The sequence below is a fragment of the Austrofundulus limnaeus genome, unplaced genomic scaffold (genome assembly GCF_001266775.1).
Source record: "Austrofundulus limnaeus strain Quisiro unplaced genomic scaffold, Austrofundulus_limnaeus-1.0 Scaffold26, whole genome shotgun sequence".
NCBI lineage: Eukaryota > Metazoa > Chordata > Actinopteri > Cyprinodontiformes > Rivulidae > Austrofundulus > Austrofundulus limnaeus.
This window is the reverse complement of record NW_013952428.1, coordinates 3,069,478-3,082,224: the sequence shown is the minus strand read 5'-3', so window position 1 is coordinate 3,082,224 and position 12,747 is coordinate 3,069,478. Positions and strand designations below refer to the sequence as shown.

General features: G+C 38.9%; 1 protein-coding gene across 1 annotated transcript in view; it reads right to left on the bottom strand.

Moving 5' to 3' along the window:
* plxna4 (plexin A4) overlaps window positions 1-12,747 on the bottom strand; it is a 232,532-nt gene that overhangs the window by 44,121 nt on the left and 175,664 nt on the right. Inside the window, exons 13-21 of the mRNA XM_014004803.1 lie at window positions 9,760-9,911; window positions 9,024-9,147; window positions 7,914-8,050; window positions 7,216-7,383; window positions 6,860-6,953; window positions 3,822-4,061; window positions 3,531-3,677; window positions 2,602-2,836; window positions 2,286-2,428 (exon numbers count right to left, since the gene is read on the bottom strand). Coding sequence (XP_013860257.1) covers window positions 2,286-2,428; window positions 2,602-2,836; window positions 3,531-3,677; window positions 3,822-4,061; window positions 6,860-6,953; window positions 7,216-7,383; window positions 7,914-8,050; window positions 9,024-9,147; window positions 9,760-9,911 — 1,440 coding nt within the window. The remainder of the gene's footprint in view (window positions 1-2,285; window positions 2,429-2,601; window positions 2,837-3,530; window positions 3,678-3,821; window positions 4,062-6,859; window positions 6,954-7,215; window positions 7,384-7,913; window positions 8,051-9,023; window positions 9,148-9,759; window positions 9,912-12,747) is intronic.

The window sequence follows — 12,747 nt, the reverse complement described above, 5'->3', positions numbered from 1 at the left end:
CAGAGTTCCTTAAGGCTCTGGATGTTGTGGGCTTGCGTTGGTTGACACAACTCTACAATATCGCATGGACATCGGGGGCAGCTCCCCTGGATAGGCAGACCGGGGCGGTGGTCCCCCTGTTTAAAAAAGGGGACCACAGAGTGTGCTCCAACTATAGGGGATCACACTTCTGAGCCTCTCTGGTAATGTCTATTCAGGGGTCCTGAGAGGAGGGTCCGTCAGATAGTCGAATCTAAGATTCAGGAAGAGCAGTGTGGTTTTCGTCCTGATAGTGGAACAGCAGACCAGCTCTGCACCCTCAGCAGGGTCCTGGAGGGTGCATGGGAATTTGCCCAACCAGTCTACATGTGTTTTGTGGACTTGGAGAAGGCATTCAACCGTGTCCCTTGGGGACTCCTATGGGGGGTACTCTAGGAGTATGGGGTACCAGGACCATTGATACAGGCTGCTAGGTCCCTGTATGACCGATGCCAGAGCTTGGTCYSCATTGCCGGTAGTAAGTYGGACTYGTTTCCGKTGAGAGTTGGACTCYGCCAAGGTTGCCCTTTGTCAYCRATTCTGTTCATAACTTTTATGGACAGAATTTCTGGGCACGCCAAGGTGTTGAGGGGATCCTTTTTGGTGACCTTAGGATCACATCTCTGCTTTTTGCAGATGATGTGGTCCTATTGGCTTCATCAGATCATGATCTCCAGCTCTCACTGGAGCGGTTCACAGCTGAGTGTGAAGCGGTCGGGATGAGGATCAGTGCCTCCAAATCCGAGACCATGGTCTTGAGCCAGAAAATGGTAGTGTGCCTTCTCTGGGTCGGGGAGGAGGTCCTGCCCCAAGTGGAGGAGTTTAAGTATCTCGGGGTCTTGTTCACGAATGAAGGAAGAATGGAGCGGGAGATCGACAGGCGGATTGGTGCTGCGTCTGCAGTGATGCAGGCACTGTCGGTCTAGGTTCCTACCCCCATCTATGGTCACGAGCTTTGGGTAGTGACCRAAAGAACGAGATCGCGGATACAAGTGGCTGAAATGAGTTTCCTTCGCAGGGTGTCTGGGCTCTCCCTTAGAGACAGGGTGAGAAGCTCAGTCATCCAGGAGGGACTCAGAGTAGATCCGCTGCTCCTCCATGTCGAGAGGAACCAGTTGAGGTGGCTCGGGCATCTGGTTAGGATGCCTCCTGGACGCCTCCCTGGTGAGGTGTTCCGGGCATGTCCCACTGGGAGGAGGCTCAGAGGAAGACCCAGGACATGTTGGAGGGACTATGTTTCTCAGCTGGCCTGGGAACACCTTGGGATTCCCCTGGACGAGCTGACCCAAGTGGCTGGGGAGAGGGAAGTCTGGGTCTCTCTGCTTAGGCTGCTGCCCCCACGACCCGACCCGGATGAGCGGCAGAAAAGGGACGGATTGACGAAGTGAGAAAATATAATATAAAGAAAAAATAATAGAAAACTCTTATAAACTGTAGATATTCCAGGATCTGTAATACTTCAGTCCACAGCAAACCATCAAGACTTGACTTTTAAATTATCCAACACATCAATAACAATTAAATAGTCATCAACAGCATAAGACAAGCCTACAACTTTTTCCATTAGGCTCCTTTTCCACATTATACTCTTCATGTAGTTTGATATTTATACCAATTAAATCGTAATTAAAATGGCTTATTACTGGGAAATTCTCATCAGGGATGGGGTGGTTAACCCTGAAGGCAGTGAAATGGAGGTCCATCATTCTTTTAATGGAACAAGATGACCTGTTCAATTACAGCTGTCTATCACTGTCATCACGCAGGATAAATGACTTAATGTTTCTTTCTTTCTTTTCGCTTTTCTTCCTATGATTGATTTTTAATTTGTTTTTGAGGTGAAGAATGAAAACGACCCAGCATCTCATATCATTAGGAAATATTAATGAGAGCACACTTTTGATTTGAAGTCTGCCTCGTTTGATTTTGAAAAAAAAAAGTATCTGTCAGACGTCAAAGGGCTTTTGTTTACCAGAGAGCAACAACAACCAACGTCAGTATCAATTTCACCTACTGCGACCCACCACATTGTTAATTTGTTTGCTAATTTTTGATTTTGTTTCCAATAAAGCTAATTGCTTTACAAGTGGTGTTTGATGGAGACAAAAAAGTCACATTTATTACAAGAAGAATTAACTCATAAGGAGTGAATTAAAAAAGCTAGTAGTTGTGTACATTTTGTTTTGAGAGAAAGCACATTGATTCAAAAAGACAATATTTTTTTTATCCAGTCTGATTGCAAAAGTTAGTGTGATGTTTATTCCTACCTCTAAATCTCTCAGTACAGGATGTTCCTCAATGCCTGGAAAGAGGACCCTCATGGTGTAAGTCCTGTAATCCAGGAAGGGTATCCCTGCACCATCCAGATCACTCGTCAGCTCATGAATGTCTGTCTGAAGCTCAGCAAAAGCTAAAAACACAAACATTTTCACTTTATTACTTGTTTTTTTACTTAAGAGTTGTAAATAGAATGGATCTGAATTACAAGGGAGTTTGAAATTTAGTTCTTAAAAAACCTTTTTAGTTTAGAATTGTGTCAAAATAAGCATCAACATACACTCAACATTCAAGTTACCATCCTACCCTCTTTGCACTCTAGTGCCACACGTGACTCAAGGTTGTCCATCTGCATCTGCAGCCTCTTCAGAGTCAGGTCACTCTCTCGAGACTTGCGTTTGTAAGCGATGAGCACCACCACAATGAAGAAGATGAGGAGGGCACCGGCTGCAGCGATGCCAATGATAGCAGTGCTGCTGAGTGGGCTGTCAGACGTGATGTGGACAACTCCTGGAGAAAATTCAATACCACCAACACGGGCCTTGTAACGGAAACAAAAAGGGTAGAGTGTAACTACTGTATGTGTGTGCACTAATAATAAATACATAACTTAGGTTATTTAGTTTTCTAGAAAAATCAGAACCTGTCTAGCAGACATGAAATGTGCTTGATTCTTACAAAAGCAATACCACTTGGTGAAAAAAGTTCCACATTTGAAACAGAAAAAAGATCAAACTAAAACATATCACTATGTTTCAGAACATTTAACTAAACTTTTTTCACTTTTTTTCCATTTGTAAAGTAAAGATTCAAACTAAAGACAGACAGATTGATTGCAGAGTCTACACACTACTGTTTATTTTTGCATCTCCTAACTTTTTTACAGTAATGTGTCCTTATCATTCTGTGCTGCTGCGTTCAGGTGGTAACATCAGGATATGATTTGTTCAAAGTGGTCCCTCTCTAAACCACAAATGGAATTTTTATTGAATTTGCCTGGGCTGTAATTCTTCTTATTGAAGGCTTATTTGTTTTGCCTTCTGTCTGCATGTGGGTACTAACAGGAACCACAAGGTTGATTGGATTAGAACCGCACTTTGTATTAGAGTAAACAAGGGAACAGATAACAAGCAATACAAGGAATATCTGTCTCAAACTTTCAATTGATTTGTAAAGTCTGCCTCCCATGCCCACCACACCTCATCAGTCCATCGTATTTCGGCTGTGACACTCACCAGGACCTTGTGGCGACCAGTCAGGTTTGGTGACTCGCAAAGAAGCTGGGTCTCTGACACCGTTAACATGCAGGCTTTGTCACCAATCAGAACCGTGTAGTTTAAYTTTCCATTTCCACTGTTGGTTGGTGGAAGAAAGTTTCGGCCCTGCAAAGTTTAAGTTTATTTAATTAAAAGAGGGACATGAGTAAACAAGCACATCATGCACACACAATGTGCCAGACTCACTTATTACATGTAAGTTATAACAAACTAAAACAAGTACGTGATTTTTTGTATAAATCTACTTACTTTCAGTATTATAGGTGAACCAGGTTTAATCTCCAGAACTCCGGAGGAACTGAGTGGTTCAAATTCAGGGTTGGGGTAGTAGATAAAGTTGGTGGTGTTCAGTGCCATCAGAGACTGCACATCATCCAGTTTGAAGCCAAACTCATCTGGTCTCTCAGGTGATTCTTGCTGYCTGCCCAAACTGATGGGCAGTTCTGGGACCTGGCACTGCATTGACGTGGAGCTCAGTACTTTGCACAACTAAAGGATACAAAAAGACTTCTCCATAAATACTAACATATTTAAATATGATTGCAAAACATTTTTTTTTATTTAAGTCCTTGAAAAGCTGTACCTCTGTGTGCATTGTAAAGTTCCTAATCYGCTCATTTCTGCTTTCTTTGAGGTCAAACTTTGCACTTAAAGTATTTGAAATAAACCAACCATGTTTTACAGTAAGCCACTCAGTCAGCAGATTTTAGKGTTAATCTATATGTGGAAGATGCTGACTCATTTAAACGTTGTTATAGACCAAACTCTAGATTTAAAGAAAAAATAATCTGTTGGAGTGTTTTTCTCTCAAAGGGAGCAATGAAAAAAGGTGCAGTTAAAGAGTGAGAGCTTTATCACCACCATCAGGCTTTGATGTTGGAGATTCAGGAGTGATAATTGAGCCTTACCCTTCCTTCATTACCCTGCACAAAGACCCCCTCAGATTCTCCTCACTTCTTTATTCCATTCTGTTATTCCTCCCTGTGATCTTTATCTGTCTTTTTTGGCACATTCTCATCCTCTCATCTTTCTCTGTACCGTGCTCCATCTCAGTTACAGTGTCTCAGACCTATTTTTTTGTTTCTTGCACTTCATTTATGTCTGCCGTGGTCTCTCATTTGACATGTGAAGCAATTCGTATTATTTATTTATTCTTTAAGCTTAAAGTGAGTTTTATAAGCCACAGAAGATTGATCTATCACTTTAATGCCCCGTGCCCCTTTACATCCTCCTTGTGTCTCTGTTCCTCTCTGCCTGTCAGGATGTAGACAAATCAACCTGCAGCACAAGTCTCCTTCACAGACATCTCACATTTCCACAATAACCTCTGCCATGCAGTCATTCAAACTATTGCCTGTCACTATAATTGGCTCCTTGAACATCAGACTTGACAAATCCTGCAAGGTCTTCAGGACATCACTGACATGTATAATGCAATGGTACATGCCAGGTACAGGAAGGTAACCAGGGAAAAATGTAACAAAACTCTTGTATTTTAGAGAAATGTCACTTAAAAAGCTTGGAAAGTCTGTTTTTGATTCTGATCCATTCTTCTTTACATGTCCACTGTTTCAGACTGCAGCAGTGAGACTTGAGGAAAACTTTATGGCGACGCAGTTTGAGAWAATGCTCTGCACATGATTAAATAAACTCTGAGCCTTGCATTACCACATTTTGTTTTCCTCTTCTTTTGATTAAACAGACCATCTACTACTTTCTCTTTCCCTGTCTTAATGAATAAAAAAGGGTATAATCATTTTGTAAGACATTACTGCAAATTTTAGTTCAGCGTTAAAATATTCTTCTTTTTTTCRTCAAAGAAAATCATGCAAAAATGTCCTTGCCCAAAAAATAAAAAATAAAAAAAGAATTGAGGAGATTGGCAATTTTTCAGAAAAACAGAAGAAAAAAAGATTGGGGGTAAAGTGATGGTTTGGCTTAGCTTTCTAATTGCAGTTGGTAAGTTTCTTCTAAAATATCACAAGAATTACTTAATTTAATAAAAAAGATTGCTTTCCTAAAATCACAAAAACACTTTCTAACTTTAATGCACATACTGTGGATATATAACTGAACTATTTTTTAAAATCCAGCTCATTCTTCTAGCCATTTATTTTATTTTGCTTATCTGTGGTCAGGTCACAAAGATAACAGCCAGAAAGGAAACTCAAACATCCCTTTCTCTGCTGACATACTCCAGCTCCTCCTGAGAGATCACAAAGGCCACGTTCACACTGCAGGTCTTAATGCTCAATTCTGATTTTTTTGAAAAAAAAAATCCAATTTTTGGAGTGAATGYTCATATTACATTTTCAATGCGACCACCATCAGACTCCAGAGGGAACTCTTCATGGCACTGATGTGACCCGCATGCGCAGAAAAAGACGTGGYGTCTCATTCAGCTGTTTGTTTACAGAGATAGCATGGATGCTACTTTTAGTGCGTCAAATCTAAAGTTGTTGTTCAATTATCTGACATGCTTGTTAAGTTCAGTGTTTATATCTGAACCTGCCTCTGACCGGATGCTCCGGTGAAGCATTTTATTTTTGGAACGAAGCAACTGTCTGGAAATAAAGTATCGACCGAGTAACTTTAAGATCGATATGGTCCGTTATCATACTATCTACATGGAAAATTAAAAGTAAAACAGCTAAACAACTGGACTTCTGTTCTGGAGCTGTACAGATTTAAACAGCATGACTCGAGGTTAGTGTCTTATTGATTCTTCACCCTCACCTCACTGATGAAAAAGTCCGATAGAATGTGACATGTGTGTTCAGGCTGCAGTCGCACATCAGTATGTATCCGATTTAATGCCACATACTGAAAAGGCCTGGGTCAGATTTGAAAATAAATCTGATTTGTTGCATTCAGACTATCATATAAAAATCAGATATGGGTCAAATGGGGCAAAGAAAAAATCAGATTTGGGTCGCATTTGCCTGCAGYGGGAACRTAGMCAAAGTATTCCCCTGCCAAAAAGAATACATCTTCTCTCCAAGTCTGGATCTGGAAATTCTCCAGAGGGAGGCACACAACAGGCACACAACAGGCATTCTACTCAGATGCTTGAACCACCGACCTCAGCTGACTCCTATCAATGCAGAGGAACAGTGGTTCTACTCTGAGCTCCTTCTGGATGATGAAGCTCAATCAGCTGAGTCTGGTCATTCTATCGAATTCATTTATATTCAGAATCTTGTTATTTCAGGACTAGAACGTAAATGACTGAAAAAGAAAAGTGTATTAATGTCAGCCAATATATTTTGTGTAACAAAGTGACTTACGTTGAGTGTTTCATGGTTGTTGTATTTGGCTCTGATGAGTGGGGTCTGAATTATATCCAGGTTTGTCCCTGTTACTGTCACTGGAGTATGTCCACTATGGGGGAAAAAGTTAAGTTTATTTTGACAAATAGTGATTTAAATTACAGAAAATACAGACCATATATACTTATTTTACTGAATTGAACACAGTCAAACTTTTTTAATGTTCTATTTTTTTGCCATTTTTTTAACTTGCTTGATGAAACTAACACCTGTTTTTCTGAGATATTTCCATCTATAGGATCCACTGCATTTTYCCGTTACCAGAGTAATAACCTATCTTTTGTCATATAAAGAACTTGTAACTTCTGACATACCTGTAGATGCTCCACTCTGGCTCTATCTTGGTTATGGTGGGATCCTCCACATATTCAAACTGCAGGTCTTTCTGGAGTTGGGCCTTATCTATGCTCACAGACACAGACACATTCCCATAGCCATGCAGGGAGGCGTGGGTTCGGCACGTAAGCCACTGACCACCCCTCCTAAAGTGACAACAGGATACCATTAGTTAGTAACTTGTGTATTTTTTCATATGGAGTGACCTTAAAGGGGTATKTTATAAATTAGTAATGTAATATAGCAAAACCATCTCAATAGCACTGTTTATAACRAGAAGACATTCTAGGCTCATAACTCTGGTTGTTTATTTCTCGAGGTGAACCTGCTAAATTATTAAAAAATCATTTTGATTTATTATCAAATGGCTGAGGAAGTACAGCTGAATAAAAAGGGTTATGGACTAAACTTAGAATTGCACATTAAAATGCATGTGCACCCAGATTAAACAGTAACCATCCTTATCACCATCAACTTGAAAACTGGTAATTAAAAAGTGCTTAACCCATTTTCCAGTCGCACTTATTTCTGTTCCAAATGCATTCCATCACTGTTTCTGTGAGAACTGTCAGGGACATTAAGTGCCTGTAGTTTGACAAACATTGACTTTGACTGAGCTTTTAATTGACTCCTCAAGTGTGATTGGCAGGGTCAGCTATARCATGTTTCTGCTAACCTCAAATAAGTGCACGGCTGGTCCTTAAACMTGACTGACACGTTGCTCCCAGCATCCAAGTGACTGCCTGTTATGTTGACGATGGTTCCCCCTGAGACTGGCCCTCGGCTCGGCTTGAGGCTCGTAATGCGTGGGATCTGGAAAAAGAGGGAAGGAAGTTACATGGTAAAAGTCGGTCAAAGGATGAAAACAAGAGTGCCATAAGGAAAAAAAATGTATAAAATGTAAGTTAATAATAAAAATATATATCTTATCTAATTTCTGTGCAGCAAAAATGTTGCAAATTTTGTTTTAATASAAACAATTTAAACATTTTATATGAAAGAAACCAAAGTATGCATCTCTAAACTGGCTTGAAAATGCAGTTTAACATTATTAAATATATTCTCTAATCTGCTCATTGATCCCAAAAGGAACTGACTTTAATATGGTGGAACCTTTCAAATTAAAGTGCCACAGCAGTAGCTGATAYGGTTCACTAAAGATGGACAAAGCCATTTTTTTAAACTCAGTTGACCTTCTTATACTCTCATCTCAGCCTGCTGTGTTTGCCATTCATCCACAACATCCCATAATCCTGCTCCTGGCCCCATGTGAGAAATAAACCTTGGCCATCACCCAATAATAGGTAACAGTAAAAATGATACACCAGCATTAACAAGTACATAAAAGCAACAACTGCAAATTTATTTCAGAACATGCAAGCGTGTAACTGTGTGCAAAGTATTGAAAAAAAAAAACCCTAACAAACTAATGTGTGTTTTTATGAGTTCGTGTCAGAAAATGTTTCCAGACCCATCAGTGTTTCTGTCTCATCTTCAGCTCATTAGTGAGTGCCAGTCTTGTCTCACCACTCATACAAACATAAGAGAATAGCTGCCGGGAGGGAATGCAGCCAAACAAACTACATATATTGAGAACACAGACCACCTATCACAAGTATGCAAAAATAAAAAGCACTCTGCAGTAAAAACACAGGAGAAAAACTTGTGACGTGCATAAAAAGAAAAAAACTCTACAATAAAGTATTTTTATAAAAAAAAAAAAAATTTTACAAATGTTTGAAAACTATGTATTTACAGAAATGTAAACTGAAAAAGATGCACTCACCACAAAATAGTAGTATTTGGTGGTTTTTGCCATGAATTCAGGTCTGCATGGTCCGACCCCAACACAGACCTGAACATTCCCAGTGTACTGGCTCATCTCTGCTCGACCCATCTCACAAACAATCCTGGAAATGTATAGGAATCAGAACTGAACACATGTGAAGGTGCACAAAGTCAAAATCACGTCAGAGAAAACATTTTGTTTAAAAATCGACTAAAAAGTAATGTTTGACAAAATTGAGAAAGCCCTGTGTGCAAAAGCAGTTAATAAGAAAGAAGTCAATTTATGTCAAGATTTTAATAGAAGACATTTTCTGCATTAATGTCCCCTTTTCATTTTCTTTAGAGAAAAAGGAAAAAGTCAGTCCTTTTCCATGACCTCAAATACAACTTCTGCTGAGTCGGCGTTTGCTTAGAAAGTGCTGGCCAATACAACTTTCTTTTTGAGCAGAAGCTCTGTGTCTGTTGATAAGGCAACTTTAGACTAATTTGACAGACTGCACCTGTACGAAGCCCGAGGTCTGAATTCAACCTGAATGTCAACTAAATCCAACCTCCAGAACTTTCTAAAACTGATTATTACAAGTAAAGTCATGAGGACTTGTTAAAAATTCACATTTTCAGATTCACAAAGTTAGAAACAAAATCTGCATATTTTTCTCATGGATATCATTTAGCGTTTCCAGTGTTTTATAAAAATATAAATGCTAAATTATTATAAATTCATTTAAACCTACTGTTCAGCAGGGATGTAGCCCTCACGTATGGGGGTGCAGTCCACTTCAGCCACCTTGACGTTACTCTGAATCTCTCTGAAGTCCAGTCCCAGGTTGACGCCACGGATGGTCACAAGGGTGCCGCCCTCCCTGGGRCCACGGAGAGGGTTGATCTGTTCAAAATAAAATATAAATGATTATTTTTTCAACTTTATGGCAATATTATTATAGATAACTAAAATGTACAATGGAAAATATAAAGTTTAAGTTTCTAAAAAGTTGATGTGGTAAATTAATGTAATATCATAATAATAATTTGTTTCATTATTGCTCCAAATCCCTTGTTCAGTTTCTGTTCACACTCATGTAATGAGTAAAAAAGGCAAGGACTTAAAAAGTAAAAAAAATACACAGAATGTTGAAATTTAATGTGTCATGTTTTAAACAGCACTAAGTAATCAAACAATATTAAGTTAAAATAATTATTTCTTCAAAAATAATTACATTTCAGTTGTTATAAAACCTTCTTACTWATGATCGATTTGGATGATGACAATTAATTAGAGATGTTTTTGTTCATGTATGATTTAAATCTGAAGAAAACAAAATAAAGGTTGAACATTGTAAGTGTAGGTAACCACAGTAAAAAGACAACAACAGCTCCAGTGACAGGTAGTGGGCCAAGATTCAGGTCAATGGCCTGTCATTTCTTCATTTTATATTCAGAGAAGTCTACAGCAATCTATTACATTAGATTAACTTAAATCCCGACATTGGCTGACATCTTTGCAGTAATCAGTGTCCATCTGATTTATCAGCCTCACCTCTCATTGTGGTGGCAACATTCATCAATAGTTTCTACACAAAACTACTTTTAACTCAGTGAGTGTGTGTAAACGTAATCAGGACTGTCCAAATGAATGGATATTATAAATGGACCCTATCTGTTTCTGCCACATAGACATCCTCCAGGATGTAGGCAGGTGTTACGGCAGCTCTCGGTTTCTCATCTCCTGCTGACCCCCTGTTGTTTTTACGTGACAGGTAGAGTCACATTTAAATATCGGCAATAAAACAAACTGCAATAGCTCAGCTTGAAAGAACAATACCAGTCTAACCAAGGAGTCGAGAGCTCAAGCCAAGTCATGTACAACACAAGCCCCGAGACTGCCAAGTGGGAGATATTGTTATCAAATGATTCAACGTCTCTGATTAATAAGACTCCCTGCTGATATCCTAATGAAAAAAGAGCCTTTTGGGAAAAAGGCTACAATGCATCTAATTAAAAAAATACACACAATGCCTTGTGGTTTGCACTTTAATAGGGAATGTATTCCAAGAGGAGTGACTTAAGAGAAATGGTGAAGGAGGAGAAAGTAAAAAAAGAATGAGGGACGAATAAAACGAGAGAAAATGAGGCATTGATTAGATTTGTGACTGTGACAAGATAATTGACGGTTTTGTCGAGGCAAACACTTAATCACTTCTCTCTTTCTCTTTTCGTATTTCTATGCGAGTCACTCTCTCATACTGTTGATGGGAGACGCCATTATAATGAAGTGTATTAGAATGCATTAGAGCCTGGGTTGTCTTGGGAAAGTCCTCACTCCTCACCACTGACAGTTTTTATGGGGGACGTGAGAAGGCTGCAATATGTCCYGACTGCAGCCTCAGGGATGAAAGGAGAAATACAGTCCCATCTTCCAGAATAAATCCAGCAGTCTGAGTGAGGACAAACACTACAGGGAAGAATGATAGACTGACCTATACTCTTCATTAAGAAGGAGAAAAGGCAGACAAAGAATTACCATATTTTATTCATTTTATTTAAGAATTCATTTGATTTTGCTTAAATAAACATCCATATTTTTAAGCCTGAAAAAAGTAAATACATGTTTGGGAAAATGCATCATGGTAAATCATTTTTGTGCATTCAAAGTTGTTTATGACGGTGATTTCAATTATTGTTCAACAGGTCGGAGATTTAATGTATGAGGAGAATCTATTCATGTGAGTTCTCACTTTCCAAAGCAACACAAAAAAAATCCTCTTTTTGAAAATCAAATATTCTTCTTTCAAATCTAGCCATTCACTACCTACTCTGGATTTTATTCCTCAGAAGAAAAAAAGAGCAGAATGAACCTTTATACTTTGCAACAAAAAAGAAAAATCAGGGTAAAGAGAGGCATTTTCCAAACCCTTCAGCCTCACGTGACTCCATTCCTGCTCACTCTAACCATCCATCACCTCTTTTCTTCTACGTAAACTCAACCCATCTTCCTCTCCTGTCATCAAGGAGGCTTTCATTCATCTTTCCTTTGGGTCCTTGTATCCTTCATCTCACTGACCCAAATCACATGGCCTTTTATATGTCTTGCACAGGTCAAGTCCATTTACCCCACGTGGTGCTTTCAGGAGCAGGCAGGGTTAAGTGTTTTTTTCTTTCTTTCTGTGAACATCTGTGCAGTTGATTGATAACCTGCCACTGTTTTTTCTCCCATTTATATTTCATGTGCAAGTCCACATTTAAAGAAAAAAAAGKTTTCAGAGAAACTGTCTGCTTCATTATTAGTATATAAATATTGAAGCCTTTTAAAGACATATCTTAGCAAAGTAAAAAAAAAACTGTTGGACTGAAAGCCAGTGATGACTCACAACTTATTTACTTTAGTGTTGAAATGATCAACTTCTACACTGTCTCAGAGATAAGTATGTTTCACCAGTGCATTATATTTAAAGAGTAACTTACCCCAAAATTAACTTTTTTTAGATGATAAACTGTCTAGAATGTGTCTAAAATGTTATATAGTACTGTTTCTGTGCTAATTTTGATGTTTTTGTGCGTATTTGTTCAAATCTGTAATATTTATCAATATCTGTAATATTCCTCTGACCATGTCCATCCCTTTATGACCACAGTGTACCATCTTCTGACCATGTCCATCCCTTTATGACCACAATGTACCATCTTCTGACCATGTCCATCCCTTTATGACCACAATGTACCAT